The sequence below is a fragment of the Drosophila mojavensis genome, unplaced genomic scaffold (assembly GCF_018153725.1).
Source record: "Drosophila mojavensis isolate 15081-1352.22 unplaced genomic scaffold, ASM1815372v1 contig_74, whole genome shotgun sequence".
Taxonomy (NCBI): Eukaryota; Metazoa; Arthropoda; class Insecta; order Diptera; family Drosophilidae; genus Drosophila; species Drosophila mojavensis.
Genome location: NW_025318899.1, coordinates 6922637 through 6949880, shown reverse-complemented (window position 1 = coordinate 6949880; position 27244 = coordinate 6922637). Strand labels below are relative to the sequence as shown.

The 27244-nt window shown below is 40.3% G+C and overlaps 7 protein-coding genes across 10 annotated transcripts; 3 read left to right on the top strand and 4 right to left on the bottom strand.

Moving 5' to 3' along the window:
• Positions 1 to 169: 169 nt before the first annotated feature.
• On the bottom strand, positions 170 to 3139 carry LOC6581649 (protein ERGIC-53). The gene is made up of 5 exons (XM_002007337.4): positions 2895 to 3139; positions 1957 to 2678; positions 1310 to 1800; positions 1118 to 1243; positions 170 to 1055 (listed from the first exon to the last, which is right to left on the bottom strand). The coding sequence occupies exons 1-5, from the start codon at positions 3100 to 3102 to the stop codon at positions 1019 to 1021; spliced, it is 1584 nt and encodes a 527-aa protein (XP_002007373.1). The 5' UTR covers positions 3103 to 3139; the 3' UTR covers positions 170 to 1018.
• A 681-nt stretch (positions 3140 to 3820) lies between these two features.
• LOC6581648 (zinc transporter foi) lies at positions 3821 to 15859 on the bottom strand. 2 transcript variants are annotated; one of them, XM_015161956.2, is made up of 6 exons: positions 15746 to 15859; positions 8590 to 9197; positions 8207 to 8525; positions 6256 to 6425; positions 5165 to 6190; positions 3821 to 5097 (listed from the first exon to the last, which is right to left on the bottom strand). In XM_015161956.2, the coding sequence occupies exons 2-6, from the start codon at positions 9010 to 9012 to the stop codon at positions 4927 to 4929; spliced, it is 2109 nt and encodes a 702-aa protein (XP_015017442.1). In that variant the 5' UTR covers positions 9013 to 9197; positions 15746 to 15859; the 3' UTR covers positions 3821 to 4926. The 2 variants fall into 2 exon arrangements, with proteins under 2 accessions (XP_015017442.1, XP_002007372.1); XM_002007336.4 differs by lacking the exon at positions 15746 to 15859 and adding an exon at positions 12370 to 12400.
• Positions 15860 to 16501: 642 nt separating this feature from the next.
• On the top strand, positions 16502 to 18242 carry LOC6581647 (differentially expressed in FDCP 8 homolog). The gene is made up of 2 exons (XM_002007335.4): positions 16502 to 17292; positions 17352 to 18242. Exons 1-2 carry the CDS (start codon positions 16593 to 16595, stop codon positions 18083 to 18085), a joined length of 1434 nt encoding a protein of 477 aa, XP_002007371.1. The 5' UTR covers positions 16502 to 16592; the 3' UTR covers positions 18086 to 18242.
• On the bottom strand, positions 18102 to 21151 carry LOC6581646 (protein KRI1 homolog). Its single transcript, XM_002007334.4, has 4 exons — positions 20945 to 21151; positions 19381 to 20876; positions 19160 to 19323; positions 18102 to 19105 (listed from the first exon to the last, which is right to left on the bottom strand). Exons 1-4 carry the CDS (start codon positions 21060 to 21062, stop codon positions 18247 to 18249), a joined length of 2637 nt encoding a protein of 878 aa, XP_002007370.1. The 5' UTR covers positions 21063 to 21151; the 3' UTR covers positions 18102 to 18246.
• Positions 21152 to 21199: 48 nt separating this feature from the next.
• LOC6581645 (autophagy protein 12-like) lies at positions 21200 to 21956 on the top strand. The gene is made up of 3 exons (XM_002007333.4): positions 21200 to 21390; positions 21462 to 21598; positions 21662 to 21956. Exons 1-3 carry the CDS (start codon positions 21306 to 21308, stop codon positions 21782 to 21784), a joined length of 345 nt encoding a protein of 114 aa, XP_002007369.1. The 5' UTR covers positions 21200 to 21305; the 3' UTR covers positions 21785 to 21956.
• Positions 21879 to 22833, bottom strand: LOC6581644 (NADH dehydrogenase [ubiquinone] 1 beta subcomplex subunit 5, mitochondrial). The gene is made up of 4 exons (XM_002007332.4): positions 22674 to 22833; positions 22354 to 22583; positions 22186 to 22292; positions 21879 to 22132 (listed from the first exon to the last, which is right to left on the bottom strand). The coding sequence occupies exons 1-4, from the start codon at positions 22756 to 22758 to the stop codon at positions 21994 to 21996; spliced, it is 561 nt and encodes a 186-aa protein (XP_002007368.1). The 5' UTR covers positions 22759 to 22833; the 3' UTR covers positions 21879 to 21993.
• Positions 22834 to 23047: 214 nt separating this feature from the next.
• On the top strand, positions 23048 to 27110 carry LOC6581643 (rho GTPase-activating protein 68F). Of its 3 annotated transcripts, none has more exons than XM_002007331.4 (6): positions 23048 to 23154; positions 24425 to 24520; positions 25232 to 25357; positions 25436 to 25471; positions 25532 to 25727; positions 25789 to 27110. In XM_002007331.4, exons 2-6 carry the CDS (start codon positions 24484 to 24486, stop codon positions 26792 to 26794), a joined length of 1401 nt encoding a protein of 466 aa, XP_002007367.1. In that variant the 5' UTR covers positions 23048 to 23154; positions 24425 to 24483; the 3' UTR covers positions 26795 to 27110. The 3 variants fall into 3 exon arrangements, with proteins under 3 accessions (XP_002007367.1, XP_015017440.1, XP_032587824.1); XM_015161954.3 differs by having other exon boundaries at positions 25520 to 25727; XM_032731933.2 differs by lacking the exon at positions 23048 to 23154 and adding an exon at positions 25107 to 25140 and having other exon boundaries at positions 24439 to 24520; positions 25520 to 25727.
• Positions 27111 to 27244: the final 134 nt, after the last annotated feature.

The window sequence follows — 27244 nt, the reverse complement described above, 5'->3', positions numbered from 1 at the left end:
TAATTTACCCATATTTAATTAATTAATATCTACATTCCTCTAGAATGAAAAAGATCTATTGATATATATATTTACGTACAGTTTTTTATAAATTTATTTTCTTTTTTTTTTCACTTTAAACATTGAGACTGGAATGGAACATATAAAAAAAAAAAACACACGTTGCTCATTTCGATTATAATTTATAATTATTATATAATATTCAGTATAAAAAACACGTCTAATGCAAGGTAAACAAAAAGTGTGATAAATTCATTCATCACATTCGATAATATTCAGGTTCGTAACAAAGGAGCTGAAAAAACTCGTTTGCTAAGTCGCACTAAATGGAGAATATTTTAATGTCTGGAAGAACTTGAAGCCAATTTCAACTTGAAGACTCAGACGATCTTAGCACAAAGTAATGTATACAAAAAACATATAAAGTATTTATTGGCTAAATTTATGGAATTCATTATGTATATTATTTTCATAGAAGTTTTACAATTTATATTCTTTTTCTTATATAATTTTCATGTTGCTTTTCAAATGCGGCTGCACACGTTTGATATGCACAGTTACTGAGAATAGACTGAAACTTTAGACTTGGCTTAATTAAAAAAAACAGATAGGTTACAAACACAATATAAATGGAAGAGGATAGATAGATTTGCAGATATGGTTAGCTCCACTAGTTACTGTACTAGAAGTGCATGAAATTTGTCTTGTGGCTTTTGTCATGAGGCTTCTTCATTGTTCTAATTTTCTTGTTCAGTTTTTCTTGTTTTGTGTTGTTATCAAATTAAGTCACATATAATGTTGTTTATTTTTGTTTTTTGTTTTGGGACCTTGGCGCTATTCAATCAATTAGGTCTACGTAAAACGAACAATTATATAATATTGTGTAGAGTAATCTACGCTGAAGTCTTAAGTATTTCATTTCAACTAAATTTAGTTGCCGCCTAGTCAGGTGTGTGTGTGTGTGCTGAGTGTGTGTGAGTTCGTTTTAGATATTGTTTTGGTTAGCTGAGCCGAAAGCCTAATAGAACTTTTTCGCCTGCGCCTCGCTGCGATTTCTGTGAACGAATAGAATATGAATTTAGATAAGACAATTCGAGTGTATAATTGATTGACTTACTTGAATATATTGTAGAGAAATACTAGCAGCAATTGCACAGCTGTAACGCTTAGGAACAACGTAACACCCACGCAGCTGCCGGTGGGGCAAGGTGCCGTCTGTGCCCCAGGCTGCGGCATGCCCAATCTGTAATTGAAACGTAGCAAGCATTAGAAACATCAGGAATATGATTAAGTTCAGTAGATGACCAACCTCTGTCCCACATGGGAGATGCCCTGCTTAACTTGATTCATGCCATCGCGCATTTCGGTTATCAATGACTGCACATCGTAGCCAGTGGACTGAATTTGCGCAGTGGGCGCGTTCTTCTGATTTATTTGTATATTATCAGTGCGCACATTGATATCGCCAGCAAGTTGACGTATCTCCCGTATGGTGGTTAGTAGAATGTTCTGATTAGCAATCAGCAAGTCTATATCCTGCCGTGTGACTCCGACGCCAGCGGATACCTGAGGCAGTGGCGCTTGGCCAGCTGCTGGAGGAGGCAACGCTTGGCCGGCATTGGCCGCGAGGCCACGCGAGACTAGAGAGAGTGTGTTCTCTTGACGTCCAATGATCTCGTCCACCTTGCGCGACAGTTCGCGCAACTGTTCATTTATCTGGCTTTGTCCCTGCCAAATTTGACGCAGCTCTCGCTGATTCTCCGACTCGTAGAACTCTTCCCATTCCTCCTCGTCTTTGTGCTGTTAAATGAAAAGCCTTGTTAGCTCAACACGCATTATCAGCGGCGCAGATAACGCCCGTCTATCACACAATTCAGTGTCAACGTGGATTAGGCAGACAACTTATGGCATTATAGCCACGCGCCCTAAGTTGCGCACATTGATTAGATAGCTTACCGCTTCGTCTGGATGTTCCTTTTTATATTCCTGCTTTTGTTTCTCCAGCTTATCCTGGTACTCCTTGTATTCCTGCGTCAGCTTCTCTTGATTGTCAACCTTCGGTGGCTCTTGCACCTGGCCGGCAGCATGCAGTGACGTGGTCAAAAAGTGGAACACATCGTGATCGTCGGCCAGGCCACCAGTTGCCGCCGAGATGCCAAAGTAACCGTGCTTGGGCAGCTGCACGCCATCGGCGCGCAGACACAGCTCGTAGTCATCGTTGTTGTTCGTCATGCCGTTGTGGATGAGCACGGTGAGCACATTGTTATAGTACTCGATGCGAGCACGCGTTGGGAAGGGCTTATTACGGAAATCTCTCAAGCATCCGCTGAGCAACTGAGTCGCACCGTCATTGGTATGATCGTACTGCTTGGTGCCATCGTTGACGACGGCGCTGATGTAGGGATTGTTGTGCTTGTTGTCGTTGTCGAACGAATCAAAGATGATGGCCAGACCGTTCCAACGGTCCGAGGAGCCGAACACAGGACCATTGTAGTCACCCTTCTCTGTTGTATACCAGAAGGCCAGACCATCGGCACCAATGCGTCCACGTCCCGTCACACGAAACACAATCTCCACATCCCACCAATCAAAGTTTGTCTGTGATTTCGTCCAGATGGCGCCCTTTTGTGAGCGCAACGAGGGCGCCACGCGTACGCTTTCGGCACTGGCGATGGCGTCTGAAATGTAAAGGCAACAGGTGGCATTTAGTTTATACACAATTTCCAATTTAAACAAAGTGCCTGCGTGTACACTTTGTTGCTTTGGCGTTGCGTTGTCGTTCGTAGTTTCTTGTCTGATGCTGGCCGTTTTGCTGTCTCGCTCGCACGCACGGCAAGCTGCGCAAGTGGTCAAAACAACTGACGTGGAGCTGAGACCCCCTTTCGTTTACTTACTTCCACCGTATTCCCAAAACGGTACGGTCCCATCTTTTTGAGCCAAATATGGCGGCTTAAACGAGTACTTGTACTCAAACCGTCTATGCACGCCGATGGCGGTGGGGTTCAGGTTGCCAGCCACATTGTTCTGTGTAATAATTATGCAGAAAATAGCCAGAAATTTGCAAATCGTTGGCAGCAGTAATTTCGACCCGGTCGCTGGCATCTTTCACAGTTTGACAGCGCCACTATTGTTGGCCTGCTCTACCAATAACATACAAAGAGTTGCCAAGCTGTCGGCACACGAAATAAATAGATAATCGCCTATCGAAAGCTATCGATTACAACAGTGATGCAATTTTCGATACATCACGCGCGTAATATTTAGAGAAAACTTGAGTGATGTTTGTATGATGCGGAAAACATTTATTTGGAAATTTTAAAGAGTGGAAGTGTGAAAGTGCATTGCTAGAACATTGTATACATCTAAAAATGTTCGTAAAGAATGCTGTTTTATTATATCGACTTAAATTTATTATTATACTCGTATGTTTATTTCGTTTCAATTGCCTTTTGCTTGATATCACCAAAGAATGTAATTTTTTTTAGTTTTAGAAAAATGTTTTCATATATATATATAGTATTGTTTAATTTTGAGCTTATAACTAGTATATATATATAGGTTTTACTGCCTCAATAGCATTTAGTGTGGGCTTATTGTTTGCTCAGCCAATAAGGATGTCATACTTAGCTGTGTGTGTAAATGTTGTGGGTATTTGCTTCTCAGAGTCCTCTATCCGAGATTTTCGCTTCATTTTACAAATTTTAGTTACTCAATTCAATATTCAATCACAATCACTTACGTTTAGTTATGTGTGGGTGTCTGTGTGTGCAATTAAATAAAAAATAAAACACAAAATTCGTTTTTGTTAGAAAAACATAAGTTTAAGCATATTTGAAACTTTGTTTATTTCAACATAAAAAATAAACGAACATAAATTATGATGCCAAAAAAGAAGGAGGTAATATGATCATGCCCTATTAAGTCCTATTACGATAGCAATAAATTAAGTTTAAATAATTTTGTGGATTGCAAAAAGTAGTACGAAACAAAACGTTAAGTACTGCTAAATATAATTTGTAATTATATGTATATATACCGTTATATATATATACACATATATAAAGGATATACAAAATTATTTTGCTTAGTCGAATGTGTTTTTTTAACGTGCGTTCCCTAAAGACTACAGAATACAAAAAATCTATGTGTATATAATTGTTTGCCTTAAAAAATATACACGCTACAATATTGAATCGCAATTTCGTAAATTTAAGATTGGGTTTCATTTCAAAGACTTAACGTCTATAGCGATTATATGCATTTTGTAGGCTCTATCATATTCATCAGTGCTCGCCTTTGTTTCAATTCAATTATTGTTTCTCTTCTGAATATTTTTGGATGTTTTCTGTGTTCATATTTAACTTTTTAAGCAAGTTTTGTTTTGCTTTTTATCGTTTTTTAAATTCATAATCACTTTATAGCTTATGCACATTGAAAGTTTCTTACATTAAATGTGGGTGTGTATGTTATGTATGTATGTTGAGTGTATGTGCTGATTGTGTATGTGTATGTGTATGTGTGTATAAATCAATACAAACTGATTCGAAAACGAACGCAAATTGGCTTATGAGACTTTTAGGAACGAAATTCAATTTGCGGACAACGTTTCAGTGGCAGTCAACAAATGTCCATCTGTGTGTGTTTCATAAACTGTTTAACAAATGCGAATCTTATGGGATTAATTACTTAATGATTTGCGATGACTCTTTTGTATGCATGTATGTGTGTAAAACTGTGTGCTTGAATGTGGACTGAGGTAAATAATATATATATAACATAGAGTACTACAATTATACAAAAACTAAAAAGACCTATGCTCGAAAAATACACATAATACGCTACAAGATTCTCTGCTTGGCTCTGAAGACAGTGGATCTCCTTCTCTCCGTGGCTCTCGCTCTCTATATCTCATCCTCATTAGCTCCTTTAGTGCACATGCTGGTGATGAACTGAGCTAGTCGGTGCTGTTCCAAATGCGTTCATCAATTGTCCCTCATAGATGGCAATGAATAGCATAATAACCACACCACTGAGCATGCCCAGAATTTGCAACAAAAACTGTGCCAGCGACTTGTGCGCAGCCGAGATCTCCGGCATCTGTAAATGAAATCAATGATCCAAAGTTTAGCATAGAGATTTGCTGACAAAAGCCCCAAACACTCACCATATCGACCAGCGCAATGTAGATGAAGAGACCCGCAGCCACGGCAAACATCCATTGGGCCACTTCCTGTGATTGTCCAAACACAATGCCAAAGATCATACCAATAAAACTGAGCACTCCCGTCAACAGATTATAGTACACAGCCGACTTGACCGACATGCCGGCCTTCATCAAGATGGCAAAGTCGCCCAGTTCATGCGGGAGCTCATGACAGAAGACAGCTAATGAGGTTGAGAAGCCACCGGCAATATTCTCAGCAAAAGCAGCACCAATTGCCATACCGTCGGTAAAGTTATGGAGACCATCGCCCATAATGATCATCCAGGCAACAGCGCTCAGCGTCTCCGGTGGCGAGTGCACGTGTCCATGGCGATGACTGTGTCCATGATGGGAGGATTCATGTTCGCGCAATATAACAGTCACATGATCGTTCTTATCCTTCGCGCCATTTACGGAGCCAGCGTTGGTGTCCAATTCAGTTGTTGCCGTATTGCTGCTGTCCTGGTGCTGCTGATGATTGTTGTGATTGTGATTGTGATAATGATGGTTCATTTCGGCATAGTTATTGTGCGAGGTAGAGAGCAGCGATTGTGCGGCCGCTATGGCTTCACTCGATCCTTCTTGTTCAGTCTTGTCACAGTGCCGATTGCTGCACTCGCCGCTGGAAGCATCGCCGCCAGCGCCCGCAGCTGCTGCAGCTGCGGACCCAGCAGGCCCTGTGCCCTCGTCCGGCAAATGCATCCACACATCCTGCTTATTATTTACTGTGATCTCGTCATAGCAGTACGGATATGAGCTATACTTTTGTTTGCACATTTTGTCACCAGCCACCGAATTGTTAACTGATGAGTCCGGATCGCGCATCACCTTGGCGCGTGATGGTTTCTTTGTCTCCTTCTTCTCAACGCTTTTGCGCCACTCCGATATCATGGTCAGCGCATGTTCCGTGACATAGAAGAAGATAATGCCACCAAGACAGCCCAAACCCTTCATGATCATGCCGCGCTCGTCCTGGCCAGCCAGCGACTAAACCACATAGATAACCAACTATTAGTAAAGTTTATTTTGTAGTTTTTCTAGTCAAAACTTACGTGTGGCAGCAAGTGAAGCAGCGCATCTCCGGTCATCGTGCCCACGGCCAGTGATACGAGATATTGTATGATGTGCTTGTAGTAGCGGGAGCCCATGAATGGTATTATGGCCACGCCCACAAGACCCAATATACCACATGCAAACACCGATGAAAAGGCATAAATCCATACTGTAATAAAATATAAATATATTAAAATAATAGGTATACCCGCACCATATATATACATGTATATACGTAATGTGGTAATCCGTTTTAACTATGAGTGTTTGCCTATATCCAAGCTCAAATGTCTGTCTGCTTAACAAAAGCAAGGGCCGAAGAAGAACTATAGTAGATCATTTAAGTTCTCTATATGTATGCATTTATAGTTATTTATAGTTGAACAAAACGAAGCTAGAAGACTTGCAGCAGCAGAGTGTTCCCATTGGTCACCTAACGCTCGATTGCAACGATCGCTACCCAGCTGCGGGCTCAACTTTTGAGCGGGAGCTCGAGTGCGAGTGAAAGTCGCCCAATATTAAGGGCAGCAGCTGCAGCATTTCTTCAGTCGTCCCGGCCCGGTGGGGACCAGTAGTCTAGTGCAGTGAAGTGTGTGTAAATATTCAAGGGTGTTCAGCTATGCATTCAAGACCGAGGAATTACTTAGAAGGAAGTCTTGGATGAAATACTTGGAGGAAATTCTTAAAGGAAATATACAATTCGGTGGCTGGTGACAAAATGTGCAAACAAAAGTATAGCTCATATCCGTACTGCTATGACGAGATCACAGTAAATAATAAGCAGGATGTGTGGATGCATTTGCCGGACGAGGGCACAGGGCCTGCTGGGTCCACAGCTGCAGCAGCTGCGGGCGCTGGCGGCGATGCTTCCAGCGGCGAGTGCAGCAATCGGCACTGTGACAAGTCTGAACAAGAAGGATCGAGTGATGAGGCAGCGGCCGCACAATCGCTGCTCTCTACCTCGCACAATAAATATGCCGAAATGAACCATCATTATCACAATCACAATCACAACAATCATCATGATTAGCTGAACGCCCGTGAATATTTACACAAACTCCATTTCACTTTACTGCACTAGACTACTGACCCCCACCGGGCGACTGAAGAAATGCTGTGCTGCTGTTCTTTATATAGCGATCGTTGCAGTTGAGTTAATGCATTGACTATGGGCATAAAGTCTACAAATAAAGCTAGAAGCCTTTATTATTATATTACTAATATTTTACTTGAATGTCGGATTTTTTTCTCTTCAATTGTGCCACGCCTTTTTTTTTTTTGCCCCCTATTAAAATATACGTAAATTCCAGGGTTTTTTTTTTTTTTTTTTTTTTTTAAATGTCTGCATATATAGAGAAAAAAAGTCGTTTCAAAAACTTCGATACTTTCCTGGATTGATTAGGAACTCACACGATATTGCTATTAATATATAGTAAAAGTTGTTCGGCTGCGGTTCTTGTTGTTCCAAATACCAAGAAGAGGAAAATTGCATATTTGTTGCCATAAAGAAAGAATTGACCCCCGTTACAAACAAACAAATTTGTCCATCTAACTAGAGTGCTAACAACTGAGGAATACAAAAATTTTCTTAATCTTACACCATAAATTTTTCGACTTTATGCCACCGATCAAGAAAAATCGCCCATAGTGCAATGATATTCTCGAAATTCGGCGACTGTTGTCATTTCACAAGAATATTGCATCATCCATTTGGTAATGATATGGAGCATGGAAGAATCCCGTTGTAGCGGGACGCTATGGAGATTGATAAGGAAAATGCTGGTTCTTCAACAACTGCTGGCGCTTCAACATATAATAAATGATACACAGCCTATGCACACATAAGTACATATTTATAATTATTTAAACAGGCTAGATCTAGCTTGAAAGAGGCTAAACTGGAAACACTGTTACACATTATTTCCCTCCTGTCGCAATATCCGAACTTACCATACAAAATATCATCTTTCTGTTGCGCCTCGAATTTATCAATATCAGCTAAAACTTCGGGCGCAATGCAACCGCCGCTGCTCGTCGCCAATTCGTGCAGCAGCACTGGACATAGATACATCAGTTCCCTTTCATTTAGCTCATAGTCCGGCTGTGGTAATGCAGTGGCTTCGATTGGGGTGCAGGCAATGCTGGTGCTCGTGCCGTTGGGTATTAGCGTGCAGTTGGTCAACAGCAGTGGGTGCTCCGCAGCTTTATCGCCGATATGGCTGAGATCATGCGGCTGCACATGATGCACCAGGCGATCAACTGGCACACACTGTAATATATTAAAAAGAGGGCGTTAATCAGACTTGAAGTTGGCAAGAATTGCAGCTACTTACGCTGTCATTGCTGCTGACCAGATGCTGCAGTCCGAGCTGCTGCATCAGGGTACGCAAACTGCTGGCATTGAGAGCCTCTTGCAGTTGCATCAACTGCTGCAGGTAGTGTTGCGTAATCTGCGGGACGTGTTTCAGTGGCGCGCCGTGCTCGTGCTCGTGCTCATGGTCGCGACCTGCGTGTCGCTTGTGTCTCTTGAAGGGCGGACTTGTGCTATAGTTCTGGGTATCATTCTCATCGGCCAGCTGCCTCTGTTCGGTGGATATCTCACTGGATGGACTTAGATTGCCATTGGCTAAATGTGCATTCAGACTGATCGTTGTGCGCTGGGTCGCCCACAGCTTGTCCGCATCGTGATCCTGGCAATGCAACCGCTGTGCACACAGCAGGCACACCACACAGACGGCCATTATGTGTCGTGCCATCGTGGACACTCGATGCTTATTGCTAATTGTTGTTGAATCTGCTGATGCCCCTGCTCCCGCTGCCGCTCCAGCTTCTGTTCCCGCCGTTCCCGCTCTGTCCACTGACTTCTGTGACTGATTTATTTTCGTATGTTGTGGCCCAATCTGCTCATTATATATTCCGAAATTCCAGCGCTTTGTTGAATCTGCAAGCAGGTAAAAAAATATATAGTTGGAATTAGCTAACTGCTGGCCGGCTCAATGAAGCGTGGTGGACGACACTGTGAATACCCCCACACTCATTACGCATGTGTCGATCACAAATTACAAAAGCCATTGCATAAGCCGACAACAGCAACAACAACAATAACAGCAAACAACAAATTAGCGGAAGTTCAAGTTCATTTGGCGGCCACTTGATGAGGACTCCAAATATGGACACGTATTGTTATGCCACACACACACACACACACTCAACCACTTTGGCTGCTGCCTTAAATGGCACATTGTGGCTGCATTTCTTGCTGCCAATTCAATTCAACTCAACTTTGGCATCATATTTAGCGAATCAATCATTTCTAAGTAGGTGTGAAAATGTTATTAAAACGTGTTTTCTAATCGCAGCTTATAAATGTTCTCTGTGTAGGTTCACTTAATATTTCAATTTCTATTCTTTATATAGTTATATCCAGTGACAATCCGAAGGAGTCTTAACCACAGTTGTCTGCTAGATCAGTGACAAGAGACAAGTTGAGCCAACCATATGGTTTGGCAGATCAACAAGAATTTTAAAGGCAATTATATATAGACATATGAATGTGTATCATTATCTAATTTGTTTATAAAAAAAATATTAAATGTAATATAGTCATAACTATTGGTTAATCTAAAAAGAAAAGAAAATTTATACCAACTTGGAGCATGAGATAACAAACAGCTCATCTCTATGAATTGCTATGAGTTACTAGTCCACAATCACAGGGTATTTGTTAGCTAACTAGATGAAATTTCAAAAATTCTGCGCATTATTTTCCAGTTTTTATTATCACAAGTTATCACTTTACATTGTAGTCCACTGAGATAAGCTCTTTATGAGACAATCTTTAACTCATTTACATTCGTTTAAGATTTTAGTGTCTTAACTATTGCACTTTTAGTCTCCCTATATGCATTCCTTCACATTATCTAAAACTCACTCAAGTCAAGTTCTGTTCTTGCTAGCTAAGCGGCTTTCGCCTTAATGCATTGCCTGCGATTGCCAAACAACACGAAAAGTCAAGTTAATTAGCTACGAGCCGCGATTATATAAAGTGTGGGAGTCATAGACAGCTCCCCCCACCAACGGCGACGTCATCGATAGCTGCAACAAGGCAAAATGCAAACCACATTTGGCGCGTGGCAAAAGTGAAAGATATGGCAATAGCAATAGAAAATGTTGCCGCAACGCCAACAAACCAAAATAACGAAACTATTTTAAGAGGGAAATGATCGACTAGTAAATACCCTGAAAGAACTGTGGAATCTTTTATAAAAGTGAATTTGATGAAAAATTGTGTATTTACTGTAGGAGACTATACAATATACAATATTTTCTGACTCTAGCTTCAAAATAACTAAACCCTTAAACGATTTTCATCTATACTATAGGATTTATTATACACATACTATATAGCATTTCGACTCTAACTCTATAGTAAAAATACACTTCTACTCTTAATTAGTAACTATCATGATCAAGAATATCATAATCTCAAGCTGCTATCTGTTGCAGAAACTTTTGCACAATCAATATACCCTCAATTTGTTATGCAGTTGCAGTGGGCTGAGGGTATAAAATACGTTAACACAATACTGAAAATTGCTTTGTTATTGCTTTAACTAGCTGCAGTAGTTGTTGTTATTGTTTATTATGTTTGTTGTTGTCATTTAAACAATTTTGCAATTGCGCACTGAATGGGCTACCAGACAATTAGTTTGATTTCCTGCAAACCAGCTGGAAGGCGGCAGGGCGGCAGGGCGGCAGGGCGGGCGGGCAGCCCAATTATTGATAAAACTTTAGTCAAAAAATATATTTACGACTAGCACGCTGCCTGGAACTACGCTACGTAGGGCTGAAGTTAGCGTGAGTAGGCGTATTTTGCACCTACGCAATTTCTATCAACTATCATCGACCTAATAAAAGGGAAACGTCACCGTTTTCCGCTGCCGCTGTTGTTGCACTAAAGTTGCTGGCGTGAAGGTCATGGGGGTGGCCGGTGGGCGTGGCATTGCACTTGGGCAATGACAAGGACGCACGAGCGACACAGCCAGGCGACGCTGAAGGTGAAAGGTTGAAGTCAAACGTGCACTTGTTGCCAGGCAAAAAAAAAAAAAACATTAATAAATAAAACCAACTCTGCAACAACTTGATTATATGGCAATAAAAATCAATTAAACAAAATACAATAACAAAATGCAGAAAAAAGAAATATTTCAAATAGAAGCCACGCTTCAATAAACGACCGACTTTTCTCACACAAAAGTTTTTTTCCGTTTCTTTTTTTTTTTTTTATTAAAATTGAATTTGCTTCTGATGTCTTTTTTGTTTTTTGTTGTTGTTGTTTTTTTTTTGTTGTTGTTGCAATTTGTCAATTTGTCAATTTGCCGTTGCCAATCAATTCGACTACTCAGTCAATTGGTCAAGTGCTGACCGCCAATTGTTGTTGTTTTTGTTGTATTTTCTGTTTATTTGTAATCAAAGCTCATTTGAATTCAGTTTGCATGTTTTTCATGAAATCACAGACACATACTCAACGAAACACTGAGAGAAATTGCAGTGCATCTAATTGAAAATAAATTGCTATGCATTCATGTTAAATTATAGAAAATATATTAAAGAACTCAGAAAATTGTTTTTGTATAAGATTTGTTAAAGATTTTTGTTTTAAAGTTTCACAATAGCACTGAGAGAAATTGAAAGTTGCTAAGAATTTCTATAAGATTTATTGAATTTAGTCTCATATTTTATAGAGTTTATAGCACGTAGGCTTAAATAGTTTTGCTTCTCAGTAAACAGCAAACAGTAGCTAAGAGCATTTTCAGACACTGAGAGAAATTAGGTGCTAGTTATATTTAGTAAGGTTTTGTATATGAAATATCCAAGAACTTTTTGACAGTAATATTTCATATTCTAATCTCTTGCACCACTGTAACCCACACATACACACACACAGTAAAACACTGAGAGAAATTAATGAGTTCTTCGTTCCTGAGTATGAAATTCACGTTTAGCTCAAACAAACTTTTATGAAGTTTAGTTTTTTTTCTATACGATCTCTATATGTATATTCTTTTCATATAATTTGGCTAATTTAGCTTTGCTGCAACCCGCACACCCACCAGCCACTGGGCCAAGCTCTGGACGCGCTTTCAAACAAAACTTAACTGAGTAGCGCGCGACGCTTTCAGCTGGTTTATATAGTAAACTTGTGTGAATTGCTTTTCATTATATACATATGTATGTATGTGTGTGGGTCGGGTCTCTCTGTTGATCTGTTACATCGATGTCGCGCCCAGTTTCCGTCTGGTTGGTAATCTTTTGGAGCACTCTATTATCAAAACAAGGGAATGGGGCGTGCTCTAATCGACCAGAGTGTCGAATTAGCTTGTAGTTAAACAAAAATACTATATGTATATATAAATGAGCTCAATAATATCGATCGCAAACTAGGAGATCTGTATATAAAATATTTCGTTTTTGCTGGAATATTACTATTACTATTACTATTACTATTATTAGTACTTTCATAATGCTTGGTGAAAATAAATTTCAATTTTTAGTACTGATGACCATAAATTAGGCTAGGACACTATCAGATAAATAAATCAATTTGGAATTGGAGATATGATTGAATAGATAGACTGGATAGTAGCACAAATGATGTGTCTATTAATAATACTTAGAACTATTTGCCAAACTTCAGTAGAAATCTGTAAAAAATTCAGCTCTTATAATTATACTCCTACGATTTACTTAAAGGAATTTTTATCTAATAAACAAATAAATATTATTTTCTGAATGAGCTTTCCCATAACTAGTAATATAATAAAATCATATAATCCTCTTAAAAGTGCCTATGCATGCATCGTTCAGATAAACAATCAAGAAATGATCCGCAGCTTTCTCAGATCCTCTTGTTTCATTTCATATAAACTTCTACTTCAGTCTCAAGAGCTCCAAATTCCAAAATCTTCAAATATCAAGGAGAAAAAACAAATTGCTGATCGTAATTGCTAAGCTGGCATAAATAATAAATAATTTCCACGAAGCCACATAAATCTTCAGGGCCAATAAACTTGTGTGGCTGAGTCATGTGCATTTTTTATCGTTGAATCTCCATTTTAGCACTTTTGAAAACTGAAATTTCATACCTAAAGCCGCACGACGATAGCAAATCACATACACAGCATAAACGAACGAAAATTTGGGCTCGTTGTATTATTACCGGTTGTCGAGCCCGCGAAACGAACTCAGCGTCGACTCAGCTCGTTTCACGTTATCTCCAATTCTCCAATTCTCCACTCAGCAGGGAGCACAACATGAAATTTCAGCCGCCAGCTAATAATATAGTTAGGTAGATATGGACCGGCTCATATGACTGAACAAACAAATTGCGAGTGCTTTTTTAGGGCAATGCCCGCCGTCGCGATACCCTCCTGAACACAGCACAAACTAAAATTAACAAGAATACATAATTTTTTTTTTAATTCAGAACAGAAAATAAAACGAATATTTGGATAAACGAGTACTAGGATTAGAAAAAACTTTCCAATATTAAGAAGTCGACATGAAAAGGAGTAGAATACTTAACATTTACAAGAGTTCCACAAAATTTATATTAATCTTAAGTAAAAATTGATCTAGATTCCTTAAACGGCAGCTGAGCTGTTGGACACAAACACTTGCACAAACTTTGCAGGGTATATTAACTTTATGGATGAGCTTAATGTTCTGAATAGCAGCTGACTTGAAGATTTACAAGTTGATATATATTATATATACATATATATATGTTTATAGTAAATATGCTTAGAGTGCCGCTCACGTTGCCTTTAGTTGATGTCGTTGCCGCTGTTACCGACTTGGCCTGTCGCTATCGTAGTCATTTGTCGAATGTGGAGTGACCTTCCCCTGTCCATTGACTACGCCGCACTCATAGTAAATAGTGTATTACGAGGGTCCAAGTGTAGCACGACATATGCTACTCTGACAAACATACACCTGGACTGTACCTGTGCCTGTACCTCATACCGATTTACGGCTACAAAGTAAACTTATTGAAGGGCTGCTCATTACGATAAATAATTCATTTTAGATCTATATCGAGATTCATGCGGTAATCGCCTTGTAATGTCCCAATGCTTCCTGATAAAATGCGAGGGCCGATCAGGTGGTGCTAAAATGTGTTCGTTAAAATGCATTGCATGAACTATGTAATTCACTTCGTTGCACTCTCAATTCGATTGCTGGCGAATTGGTTTATATGCAGTCGCATGTTGGAAGCGATTCCAATTGTTCTGTTCTGTTCCATGACCATTGCCAATTGATAAACCTCAATCAACTCTATAATTGTGCCATATATACATATATACAATTATTGCAGAGTTTTCTCAGTTAGAATTACCAGCTTTTGGATACTCTTTATGCAGGTTTTCTTGAAATGGATAAACTTAAGTTCTTGGAACTTTCTATTTCACTCTAGTTACAATTATCTTTAGTAGCTTAAGTATTAAAGATAGTAGCGTATTAAACTAAATTGCCTGGTAATACCCTTTATACTACTTCCATACAAACTTGTTAGCAAACAGGTGAACGTGCTGCGAGTGTGTAGGCTATACAAGAACTTAGCTACCAAAAAAAATGTATTGTTTTATGTAAATGTATACAGATATGAATATACAAAGTCCACAGCATTATTAAACCGTTTACCAATTTTAACTACAAGTAGAGCATTAAAAAGTACTTTCCAAACACATGTTGATATGATAAATATGTCATTGCCGATAGGCCACTATATATACGGCCCCACACACAAATACATACGCATACACATACAAAGCATACATATGTACATATATGTATGCCTGCATATTCATTAAACACCCACGCAGCAAATAGTATTACCAAATTAGACAACTAATCTAATGATAAGATACTACTAAATACATATATTTATGCAAAATTTGTTATCTTGCAATAACGAAGCATTTCAGTTGCCCCAAATAGTTAAATAAAAATCAAATTTAGAACTACAAAACAAATACCAAAAAATAACATTAAATTATTCATATAGAATAGCATATATACATATGCACGTATATACATATATATATATTGTAAATTCACACATACACAAGTGTCAAAATAAAAAAAAAATCCAACGCACATGGACTGTGCTCTATAAATACATGCATATAAGTGATGAATGGAAGAGTGGGGCGGATTTGGGTATTGGTGGAGTGGTCGCTGCTGATGCACACACGCACACATGCACACAACTGTCGTTATTGGTGTGAATAGAAAGAGAATCACTGCGTAATCTAAGCATACGATCAAATCAAAAGTTGGTTATAAGCCGCATATCAACAAGCAAGCATTCACACGGCCCACACATAACAGACACTCAGGCACACTCACTCATACTCACGCACATATGTTTTGCAGAAAAATGCGCTCGTTTTGCAGTATGGTTTAGAAACTTACCTGTCTACGTACAATGTATATCTTTGACTACAGCCGATTTTAAACGTATTTCACATGTGTCAATTACGAATTTGATTTGAATCGCTGCTGCACTTAGAGCGTAGTGATTGCAATCATTGAGTGATGTTTAAGTTGGAGCTGAATGAATGTTAATACGGCAATCTATTAAACTGCACAAAATGAGGAGATAAGGGCTTTTGTTGATTCCGCTGCAGTAATCTTCTTTATACAGTATTTGTATGTAGCTCAGCTAGAGGCAGCGGCGGCGTCGCTATCCGAGCGGCAATCGTATGAATTGGTTGGGTTAAAAACCACGCACGAAAATGGCACCAACACGTCACGCGCACAATCCTTCAGTGTTTGGGCTAATTGATGACGTTACGAGTGCTGCAGCTAATTTATTTTCGATATTTAAATAAATGCCGATTTACATTGCACGCCGCTCTAAGAAATTTGCAATTAACAAAAAAAAATATCACTGCTTCTTCTTATATAATGCCATTCACATGACAAATGAGAACCGAATGCGTGAGTGCTGTTATGTTAAGCTAATGTTATGTTACGTGACTGTTAACTATATATGTCTGTTCAAATGTCCGCCAAAAAATATGAATCAAAGTACCTTTATAAATTTCATGGTATTGTGAAATAAAAAAGATAAGATATTAAGAAATGATGGAATTTAATGATAATATGCTCTATAATTTGAATGACAGACAAACGTTAAATAGTATTTTTACTTAGCAACATTCTTGTATTTTTACCATTGTTTAATAGGGCAACACTGTTTAATTGCCAAACAAAGGCGTAAGTGCAGATGAGTAAATAAATTGTAACTCTTGCGCTGTTTGTTTGCAAGATGAGCTCCTGGCGTGAGAGTATAACCAATTTACCCACTGCAGTTGCACAATTTGTCAACGAAAGTACATCAACAGCTACTAGCTATCTAAATTTGTCACATTCAAGCTCCACTGTCTCCGAGGAGAGTGCTCCACAGCATACGGACTATAAGGCGTTGCCCATTCCCGCATCTCTGGTGAAGGAACAGTGGCGCTTGATATTCACCTCAGATGCTAATAGCCAGGATTTACAGGCAGCAATTTCGCATTGTCGCGATCTTGTCCTGCTGAGTGATGAATGCAGTGAGGAACGTCGGTGGCTGGTGCGGCATTTGGTGGACTTGCGCTATTCGCTACAGGAGCTGGAAGAGGCACAGGCGGTGGCCAACACGGATGTAGTGGTATTGAATGCCATTAAGTCGGTGGTGGGACACCATTTTGTACCACATCATCCAAACACACGTAACCGCCTACAGGCAGCTGCCAAACGCTACTATTGTGATCATTGTGCCGGGATTATTTGGCGAGTGGTGCAGGCGGCCTACATCTGCAGCGATTGCAGCTACCTGGTTCACCAAAAATGCATTGACAGTGTGCAGCGTGTGTGTGCTCATGTGCTGGCCTCCGATCGTCAATATCCGATTTCCGATATTTGCCCAGAGATTGGCTTAGCAGCGCAGCGCTATAAATGTGCCGAGTGCTCGACTCTGCTTAATTTCAGTAACTAACAGAGCATCGTTATCTGTAGCGTACCAGCTAATCACAAACATTTCTTGCAGAGAATTCCTGGATTGAGCCACGACTCTGCGACTATCGCGGTCTCTACTACTGTCCTTCGTGCCACTGGAATGATAGCTTTATTGTGCCTGCTCGTATTGTGCACAACTGGGACTTTACGCCGAGGAAAGTCTCGCGAACCGGTCTCCAAGAGATTCAGTTGTTCCTTGATAAGCCGCTCATCCGTCTGGAGGAGGAGAACCCCAAGTTATTTGTCTTCTTAGAGAAGCTCTGTACTGTTAAGAAATTGCGTCAGAATCTGGTGCATATGCGACACTATCTTGCTGCCTGCAAAGATGCTGCCGAGCAGAAGCTCGTGGATCAACAGTTGGGCAGACGCCGACATTTAGCGCAGTCCAATGAGTTCTACTCAATTGGTGATCTCGTGCAGGTTGAATCGGGTGTCTTAGCTGAGTTCCTGCAAGGCGTCTTCAAGGTCTTTGGCAGCCATATACGTAGCTGTGAAATGTGCCTAGCGAAGGCGTACATCTGCGAGATCTGCAGCAACAACGAGGTGATATTCCCCTTTGACGATGGCTGCATTAAGTGTGATCAATGCAATTCCATTTACCATCGTGTGTGCTTCACCCGGAAGAACATGATATGCCCGAAATGTGTGCGCATCCAGGAGCGTCGCCTACAACTGCAACGTGATTTAAGTAAGCAGTCGAATAAGGAAGAGGACGATAATGCGGAAGACTCTGACTCCGCCTTGGAGCCAGTGGACACCACGTAACCCAACCACTTTAAAGTTTATTGTTTTTAATTTGTATCTGTTTAACGGTTTTTAATATGTTTTTATGTACATAATGATAAGACTATATTGCAGCAGTGAGTGCCCAATATATATATATATAGTATATACAATATATGACACAGTCTTCCTCTACAGACTGCTCACTGCGCTTTCTTTCCATACTTTTGCCGATTGTGAAACTTGCGCGGATTAATGCCGTAGGCCTTGAGCCGATCATCGCTGATGCCGTTGGGATTAGAATTATTCGCTTTGCCTTTGGTTTTAAAGTCTCGCTTAGAACGTGGTGCTTCGCTTTTATTGCCTGCTTTCTTGAATGGATTTGCGCCTGTTGATTGAGCTGGTTGCTGTCCTGGAGCTTGTTGCTTCCTTGGAGTTTGTGACTTTCCTGAAACTTTTTGCTGTCCTGGAGCTTGTTTCTGCCTTGGACCTTTTTGAGGCCTTGAGGCTTGTTGCGGCCGCTGAGTTTGTTGAGGCCTTTGAGCTTGTTGCTTTTTGAAAGGATTGCTGTTTGCATCATTTCCCTTGACATCAATTTTGTTAAGCACTTGTTTTTTAGCAAATGGATTGTTCGAGTTGTCCTTGTTTGCCACCTGTTTATCTGTTTGCGGCTTCTGTTTTTCGAACTTTTTCTTTTTAGCTGGCGGTGTTCCATTCGTTGCAGCCGGCGCCCCACTCGCTTCATTCGAAGTCTTCAGTGCTTGCTTATCCTTTTCAATCTTCTGTCTTTTGGCAGGTATTTCACTAGATGTTGCTTCTTCCTTCTTGATAAGATCTGAACTCTCCTGCTCCTCATGCTTAACTGGAGCTGGAACAGTTGCACTTGGTGTTGACGCTGCAGCTGCAGCTGCCGCTTTTCTTTTTAGCCGTTTTCGCTTGGACTTCGATAGGGTTTCTGTGGGCACCTTTTCTGCAGGTGGCGCAGCAGGCTGCTCATTGGAGTCCGCTTTGACAATTTGTTGGGTTCCATCTTGTGCACCACTTTCCTCTTCATCATCGGAGCTGCAAATATGCTTAATCTTAGCACAAGATTTTATTTATAGTCCATACTCTTACCCATCGCCGTATAAGCTTTTGAAAATCTTTCGCTTAAGATCCTCGTTCTTGGCTTTCATCTTGTACAAGCGCTGCTCTCTTTTCTCCACATGTTCAGGACGGTTTTGCACAGCCTTCTTAAGACTAGCCCACTGGTTGAGTTCCTTGTTCTTGGCCAACAGGATCTGAAAGTATGAAAAGATTAAGATCCTTCTACCAAGACATTATTATTCATCACTAACCTCCTCGATCGTTAAACCAAAATCATTCGGCGTCGTCTCCACGTACTTAAAACGACAAGGTTGGTCGCCCACTATGTCCTCATAGTCCAGTTTGTAGTATTCATCAATATAGTCACCATAAGTCTGTTCGTCATCTGGATTAAACGGCGGTTTCTCTGCTTGAATCATTTCCATGAAACGATTGCGTCGTCCCTTGCGACCTTTTCGACTCCGAGTATTTTCGATCAGCTCCTGTTGCAGTTGTTGCTTGGAGGAGACTGGATCATAATCACAGTCCATATTAAAATCATCGTCTTCGCAATGACCCTCGTCATCCTGCCCATTGTATTGCTTTGGATCGTAGTTATCCCAATCCTCAATTGCCAATTCTTCAATATCTGAAGGACACTCTGGCTTTTCTTCGCCCTCATCCACTTCGTAGTACTCATCATTGAATATTTCCTGCATGCGTCGATCGTGTGCTTCCGGGTCGAAATCCTCCTCCAGTTCCTCATCCTTAAAGCCCAGCTCATCGTTTCCCGTAACTGCCTTTAGTTTGCGTATTTTCTCTTCAATCTCCTTGCGTTTCATTTCCTTAATCAAATCCAATTCCTTCATCTTTTGCAATTTCTCCTGCTCCTTGCGCTGCTTTATCTCTTTACGTTTTTCCTTGCGTGTGTCGTCCTTGCGACGAAGCGACTGTTCAATTGTCCTTGGATAACGCTTGATAAAATCTGCATCTGGCTCCTCGAAACGAAAATTGTATTTCTGCTCAAACTCCGCCTGTTTCTCCAGCTCCTTCTCGTCATCCGACAATGGAGTGCTCTCTCCCACGATCTCGTCGTACGTAGGAATTTCGGATTCATTCGTGTTGGCATAGCCCTTATTGAGTATGTAGTCACGCAGAAAACTCTCTCCTTGAGTTAACTTGTTGCTACTCCAGTATTGCTTGAGTGGAGCCAACTGTTGCTTTGCATTTGCGTCGATCTCTGCATCCGCCTGCTTGCCGGCCAGCCATTTAGCAAAGTCTGCCTCCTCGGCATCGGTTTGCGCCTGAGTTTTGGTGCGCTTCTTAAAGATGCCACCAAATTCCTCATCTTCGTCATCATCTTCACGGTTCATAACACTCTTGAACTCTGCTTTGAGACGTCTTTCCTCTTCCACAGCTGTAGGCGACTGCGCCCGCTCTAATTGTTTTTCCGTCTGTGCCTCATCGTCCGAGCTCTCAAATTTTCCATTGTGCTCCAAGATAACTTTGCGCTCGTAATCTTTCAAGGTTACCGGTTTACTCTTGCTGGATTTCTTTTTGGGTGCATCTTCATCGTCGTTGCTTTCGCTGTCCGCCTTTTCATTGAAGAAACGTGTTTCCTTGTCGTATATGCGAGGATCTTTGCTTTTCAGCGAAGCAAGAGTTTTGAAAAACTCTTGATCAAACTTAACATCCACTTCATCCTCATCGGAGGACTCGCTGTCGCTGTCCAGCTCCGACTCTGAGATATCTAGACCCCGATCCTTATCTGAAACAAGCCACAATATTAGAAATATCTAAAGAGATCTTCGCATGAAAGATCAATAGGTAGTTTACACTTCTGTAACAGCTCCTTTTTGCGCAAAACATTATACGAGTTGGCATAATCCTGATTAGTAGATAATTGTAGATCGTCCGCATCATCGTCAGAGCCATCAAACAGTTTGTTATTCATTATAAACGGTAATTCTTTAATGTTTATTAGTAAAGAGCCAGCACGTGTGTTCGTTGAGTAAACTAAACTGGTTCTATTGAATAAAATGAGCTGGTATTTCTGAAGTGCCGAAAATAACTAGTTCCGGTTTAGTTCCCGCTGCAGCCCTGGTTAAAATAATTCTTAAACAAAAGGCACTAAATGCAGAGCTGATTAAAATACAAAATATAAAATTAAATAGCGTGATTTACAACATTCCAAACAATGACGGACACGGAGGAAACACAAGCTCCCACAACAACATCAACGACATCCGTTGCAGCACCCCCCGACAAGGATTCAGCAAAAAGTAAGATGCAGCCATTGCTTCCTCGAACACCTGCTCACTGCACAATGTTTTGTTTTTCTTATCGCTTTTAGTTTGCATTCTGCTAAACGCAACTGGCAACGTGCCCATTATAAAGAAACGCACATGGACCGTAGATCCCAACAAAACAGTCAGTTGGATACAAAAGTTTATACACAAATTCCTCAAACTCGACTCAAACGAAAAAATTGTACGTATACGAACAGATCTTTCTAAACTTCCCAGTTTTTAATTCATATTTTGATTTGAGCAGTTTTTATATGTAAATCAAACATTTGCACCTGCGCCGGACCAGATCATCAAAAACCTGTACGAATGCCATGGCACCAATGGTAAATTGGTTTTATACTATTGCAAGAATCAAGCATGGGGCTAAACCTGGATATGCGGGTGGCTACTTAAATAAGTATTTATTTGTTAACTTTTATGTTTATGTTATGTTAATTGTATAGGAATTGACGCTGGAAAAATCTTATAAATTTCACATTTTTATTTCCCTCAAAGAGAGGTCTTAATTACGACTATTAAAGGACCACATTTGAAAACAATTTCGTGTATTCAATAAGATTTAAATAGGTTAACGGCTTAGTCGCCACGCAGTGCTTCCAGCTCATCGGCTGCCTCCTTGGATATTCTGTGATATTTGGCTACAGATGGGCGATAATAATAGGCTTGGTAATCGTTGCGTTCGGACATCTTTTTGCGAATCTTTTCCTCGAGCAGGCTGTGGAGGGAATTGTTAACAATGAAGGCTGTATTGGGTGTCTATAGTCTTACCGAATTTGCGCCTTTTCGTTCTCCTCAAAGATGTTGTGCAGCGCTTTCTCGTATTCCTGTTGCTGCGAGGTTAGAATATACCGAGCAATAAACCGGGAAATTGGATTCTAAAAAAGCGAAACACATATTTAATATGAGCAAGTACAATAAAGATCACTTTAACAGCACCTTCTCGTATTCCCAATGCTTGGGTTCGTAGCCTTCAGGGATTTCGGCCAACTGCGAGGGTCCCACGAAGATGTTTGCATATAACACCAGAGCGGTGATCGGCAGTACGCCAATCATTACGTAAAAGTGCATTAGATCCTTGAATTTGTCCCATTGGAAGCGTGAGGGCTTAATGGTCATGTGATGGTGTTCATGATCACCTCCCATTCGGCGCAATTGCTGCTGCAGGGCTAAAATGGAGATCCATGGAAACATATTTGTGGTTGCGTAATGCAGGCTGTGTTTACACCCTCATCTGATGCATTAGCAGTTGTGCTTACCATTCCTTGTGGCTGGTGTCAGCAGTACAGCCCTATTCTTGGCGAATTGTGCCGCTGGCAGCAGCAAACGGCTCCAACCAACCATTTTTATGAAATTTTACGCTATTGTGCTTTATACCAAAATAACGTGAACGTCGGTCAGTCAAAACAAGGGCTGGTGTAGCAGATATGTTTTATATATCGATACCATCGATTGCAACTTGACGAAAGTTTTATTTATTTGTAATCTTAAATAATAGAATAAATAATATATAAAAAGAAATTTATCACCTTATCGTATGTGATGTTTATTAACATGATAAATATTAAATTGAAAAGTGATATCATTATCATTTACTCTTCAGCCCTGACAGAAGGTATTGCTTTATTACTTGCCAGCCCTGCTCTGGCGCAGAGTTAAACATACAAACTTTTTGTCTGCACTCGAAATTTTGTTGCGATTTTGTTTTTGGAATATTTTGAAGATTAAACGTTATAATAGGTAAATATTCGAGTGTTAATCTTAAGCAACAGAAAGTAAAGCAAAGTCAGACAATAAAATTTTCAAATTGTGTATTGTGAAGTACGTTTTCCTCTCATTTTGCCGTTGCGCTGTTGCTGATAAAAAGCTCTTTGACAATAATAAAGTAAATAATACTATATGTGTCAGTTCGAGGTAGTATCAAATGCGCAATTCCCATATGATAAGTGATTTTTAATGTTCACCAAGTTCAGCACGTAATGAATGGCAAAAAACGAAAAACTGCAAATTGTTACATTTGCATACATATGTACATACACACATATGCACATAATGTATATGTTTTCTAATGTCTCTATGCATATACAGTGACGCACAAAATAGTATGAATGGTACAAGCTTTTGATAAAGATTTAAGCAAATCTGAATACGTGTTTATGTTTTTAAGCGTGACTTAAAAATAATGACTTTTTAAATGCTGCGTCGCAGCAAGTTTATGTATGTGGCTGCGTTTGTGTGGATGTATATATGTACATGCAAATACTGTAGTTTATTTTGGTGGTGGGCGTAGGCGTCGCCGCCATTCTCCCTTTTTCCACTTTGCGTGCTTAGCTTCGGCCTCGGCTCGACTTAACTTTACCGAAGCAAGAATAACCTATTGCCAGTAAGCGTAAATCAATTGTTTTTGATGTCGTTGCTGTTATTGTTGTTGTTGTATTGGTGATAAAGTAGAATATGAATCAGCGCTCAACATTAACATCATCAGCAGCAACAGCAGGAGCAGCAGAGCAGCAGCGGAGACCGTGTTAGAGGTGGGGACAGCGTGCGATAAGAGCAAGAAACAAGTTTATTAGCATGTTGTTGTTGTTGCTGTAGTTGTTACAAGTTCGACAGAGTCGCGGCAAGATGTGACGTCATCTGAATAGTTGTTATACACCCAATATTGGCTAATGTATTCGAATTGTAGTTTCTGCAATACACTGTTCAAAGGTGTCAGTGTATAAGTATTTTATAACTCTATTTATAACATAGCAAATAATTGTAGTTGTTCCCGTAGCTCAAACTCGTATCTTATCAGCAAGCAAACTTAACTTATCCATCCTAAACTGTTATACTATATACAGAGTAACAGATATTCCAATATATACGACTAGCTACGAGCTTTAACTATTTCAACTATACGATCAGATCTTAACGGTTATAGCTGTATTTAGTGGCTATTACTTCTGTTAACAGTGTATTCAACACTCTAATATACCCAACCTCTATTTGTTTTCTTTAATTTTGCCAGGTGTCGCCGTTTAACAATCAGCAAATTTCTCACAACGACAAAAACCTCTCACTGAGGCAATGGATGTCAATTCACGTTTCCCAGCACGATTACCAGGTAAGACCCGCTGCCTAACTGTCCGTAGGCACCCTTTTTGTTAATTTCAGTTTGTAATTATATAAACATAAATCTGTTAACAATTTGTTTACGTTCTAACCTTTGCTTTTTTCTGGCTTTCTAAAAAAAAAAAAAAAATGAGTCTCGAATGCTTTAGCGCTCGCTTAAGAATTAAACGTTAGCTGTAACTGTAATCCAAAAAAGTAAAGAATGCCTTGCTTTAGACTAACCTTATACTCCCCGCCCCCCAGACATTGTTTGTGCTACTAACCTAAACTGAGCATTTACTATAATCTCATGCCTATTCCTAGTGATGTCTCACTGTAAATAGAACGTACATTAAACAAAACATACAAAAAACATGCATAAAATCGTACAGTTTTACTACTAGTTGTTTTTTGTAGCTGCGCTGTTTGCTATTTGTTTACTGTTGTACTTTGTGTGTGGCTTAGTCTTCTTCTCTTTGTAAATAACCGAAATTGAAACTAAGAAACGTTTTGAAGCCCCCTCCTAAATAACTCATGAAATTCTTTCTGATTCATATTTATTCACTTACACAAATCCGAACTCTAACTTCTTGCCTAAGGCCGACAAAATACTTAAGTGAAAAGCATTAACTTGTAAGATTACATCTCTGAAATTTGTAACCACTCCAAAAGTAGCCCTAAGAGATTAATAAATTCTTTTTATCTCTTATCGAAAAACGCGAAGGGCCCGCCATTAGCTCAGTTGTGGGTAACTCTGACGAGCCGCTGCCCAGTCTATCCGATCTGCATGACTGCGAGCCCAAGCTGGAGTTTGATGATACCGAGCTGTTGTCCCCAGCGCCCCTAGAGAGTAAGAACTATTTGCATATAATGTGCGCTCACAGACAATGAGCAAGGGAGTGACTAAACACTTGCTTTTTATTCACAGAAGATGTTATGGTCGGCGATTTTGTGCTAGCCGATGGTAAGTTAAGCTCGGTGTAATTGAGCATGACGTTGTAAACGTTTGCAGATCCGTTTCCAGATCCCGAACTTGAGACAGAAGAGGCACCAAATCCCCTAGAGGACGACTTTGAAGACCAGCTGCGTGAGCAGTCCGAGAACTTTCAGGGTAACAAGAACAAATGCGACTTCCTGGGCACTGATAAACAAGGTCGTCACATTTTTGGCATTTACGCCTCGCGCTTTCCCGAAAAGTCACAACTCGAAGGTTTTGTGCGGTAAATTTAGGTAATATCTTATCTTTAAATAATAAACTAATAAATTTCTTTAATTCACCAGACAAGTCATCAAAGAGATTGAACCGTTTGTGGAGAACGACTATATACTCGTCTACTTTCATCAGGGTCTCAAGGAGGACAATAAGCCCTCGGCGCAATTCCTGTGGAACTCGTACAAGGAGCTGGATCGTAATTTTCGTAAAAACTTAAAGACTTTGTATGTGGTGCATCCGACGTGGTTTATACGCGTCATCTGGAACTTCTTCAGTCCATTCATCAGCGATAAGTTTCGCAAAAAGCTAGTCTACATCTCCAGCCTCGATGAGCTACGTCAGGCTTTGGGCCTGAACAAGCTCAAGCTGCCGGACACCATTTGCGACTTCGACCATAAACTGAATCCGAGTCGTGGCCGCGCATCGCAGCCAGCAGCACCCAATGGGCGGCCAACGATGCAGTTTGGCGTGACCTTGAAGTTCATCGTTATGCACAGTCCATGCTTGAATTCCATACCGCCGATTGTGCGGAAGTGTGTGGACTCGCTCTCGATCACGGGCGTCATCGACACGGAAGGTATTTTCCGGCGTTCCGGCAATCATAGTGAGATTATGGCTCTCAAGGAGCGCGTCAATCGTGGCGAAGACGTGGACTTAAGCAACGTCAATGTGCATGTCATAGCGGGTCTGCTCAAGAGTTTCCTACGGGACCTCGCCGAACCACTGCTTACCTTCGAGCTGTATGATGATGTGACCAAGTTCCTAGACTGGCCCAAGGAGGAGCGTTCGAGGAACGTTACCCAGCTGATACGTGAAAAACTGCCCGAAGAGAATTACGAGCTATTCAAATACCTTGTGGACTTTTTGGTGCGAGTTGTGGACTGTGCGGATCTCAACAAAATGACCTCATCGAACCTGGCTATTGTATTTGGTCCGAATTTCTTGTGGTCCGGCCGCACGAACACGTCCCTCGAGGAGATAGCACCGATCAATGCATTTGTTGACTTTGTGCTGCAGAATCACAAGGCTATCTATCTGATTGATGTTAATCAGCGCACGGTCAGTGTCGATTAGCGGAATAGCTGACGAACCCACACAAAAGAAGTCCGTAATTTGTAAATTGTTTCATTAAGTGTTTAGCCTATAAGCCCGTCAAGAGGAGCACAGTGAAAAGCGCAAGCGTTGTTTCGTGTATAAAGTGTGTTAAATCTTAAGTTGAAAATATTTTAACTCTCCTTTTTTTTTAATCTATTATTATTGTAATTGGGTGCAAATGCGGAAGCTGTTTCTCGTGTTCTGCGCCTATTTTAATCGCTCTTAACTTATACTCTTTCCCCTTAATTACTTATTTAACATATTAAAATCAAGCATAGTTAATTTACCAAAGAAATTTATACGGTGTTTTATAAAACAGAAGCAGATGCCGAACGAAATATGAAGATTTTAATTTTATACAGCAATACGCACATTCCAAACTAAAAATTTAAGGTGCTGAATTTGCAAAAATTGCGAGCACCTGGCGGA

Excerpts from the sequence above, each read along its gene's own strand:
- LOC6581647 (XM_002007335.4), top strand. The coding sequence starts at position 16,593 with ATGAGCTCCTGGCGTGAGAGTATAACCAATTTACCCACTGCAGTTGCA. Across the intron at positions 17,293-17,351 it reads CTCGACTCTGCTTAATTTCA|AGAATTCCTGGATTGAGCCA; the intron begins GTAACTAACAGA and ends CATTTCTTGCAG.
- LOC6581643 (XM_015161954.3), top strand. The coding sequence starts at position 24,484 with ATGGATGTCAATTCACGTTTCCCAGCACGATTACCAG. Across the intron at positions 25,358-25,435 it reads GTCCCCAGCGCCCCTAGAGA|AAGATGTTATGGTCGGCGAT; the intron begins GTAAGAACTATT and ends TTTTATTCACAG. Across the intron at positions 25,728-25,788 it reads CAACTCGAAGGTTTTGTGCG|ACAAGTCATCAAAGAGATTG; the intron begins GTAAATTTAGGT and ends TTAATTCACCAG.
- LOC6581649 (XM_002007337.4), bottom strand. The coding sequence starts at position 3,102 with ATGCCAGCGACCGGGTCGAAATTACTGCTGCCAACGATTTGCAAATTT. Across the intron at positions 2,679-2,894 it reads GTTTTGGGAATACGGTGGAA|ACGCCATCGCCAGTGCCGAA; the intron begins GTAAGTAAACGA and ends TTTACATTTCAG. Across the intron at positions 1,056-1,117 it reads TTTCTCTACAATATATTCAA|AAATCGCAGCGAGGCGCAGG; the intron begins GTAAGTCAATCA and ends ATTCGTTCACAG.
- LOC6581645 (XM_002007333.4), top strand. The coding sequence starts at position 21,306 with ATGACGGACACGGAGGAAACACAAGCTCCCACAACAACATCAACGACA. Across the intron at positions 21,391-21,461 it reads CGACAAGGATTCAGCAAAAA|TTTGCATTCTGCTAAACGCA; the intron begins GTAAGATGCAGC and ends TATCGCTTTTAG. Across the intron at positions 21,599-21,661 it reads TCGACTCAAACGAAAAAATT|TTTTTATATGTAAATCAAAC; the intron begins GTACGTATACGA and ends TGATTTGAGCAG.
- LOC6581644 (XM_002007332.4), bottom strand. The coding sequence starts at position 22,758 with ATGGTTGGTTGGAGCCGTTTGCTGCTGCCAGCGGCACAATTCGCCAAG. Across the intron at positions 22,584-22,673 it reads GACACCAGCCACAAGGAATG|CCCTGCAGCAGCAATTGCGC; the intron begins GTAAGCACAACT and ends TCTCCATTTTAG. Across the intron at positions 22,293-22,353 it reads AGCATTGGGAATACGAGAAG|AATCCAATTTCCCGGTTTAT; the intron begins GTGCTGTTAAAG and ends TCGCTTTTTTAG.
- LOC6581648 (XM_015161956.2), bottom strand. The coding sequence starts at position 9,012 with ATGGCACGACACATAATGGCCGTCTGTGTGGTGTGCCTGCTGTGTGCA. Across the intron at positions 6,426-8,206 it reads GAAAGATGATATTTTGTATG|TATGGATTTATGCCTTTTCA; the intron begins GTAAGTTCGGAT and ends ATTTTATTACAG. Across the intron at positions 6,191-6,255 it reads TGCTTCACTTGCTGCCACAC|TCGCTGGCTGGCCAGGACGA; the intron begins GTAAGTTTTGAC and ends TATGTGGTTTAG.
- LOC6581646 (XM_002007334.4), bottom strand. The coding sequence starts at position 21,062 with ATGAATAACAAACTGTTTGATGGCTCTGACGATGATGCGGACGATCTA. Across the intron at positions 20,877-20,944 it reads AAAGGAGCTGTTACAGAAGT|ATAAGGATCGGGGTCTAGAT; the intron begins GTAAACTACCTA and ends GGCTTGTTTCAG. Across the intron at positions 19,106-19,159 it reads AAAAGCTTATACGGCGATGG|CTCCGATGATGAAGAGGAAA; the intron begins GTAAGAGTATGG and ends GCATATTTGCAG.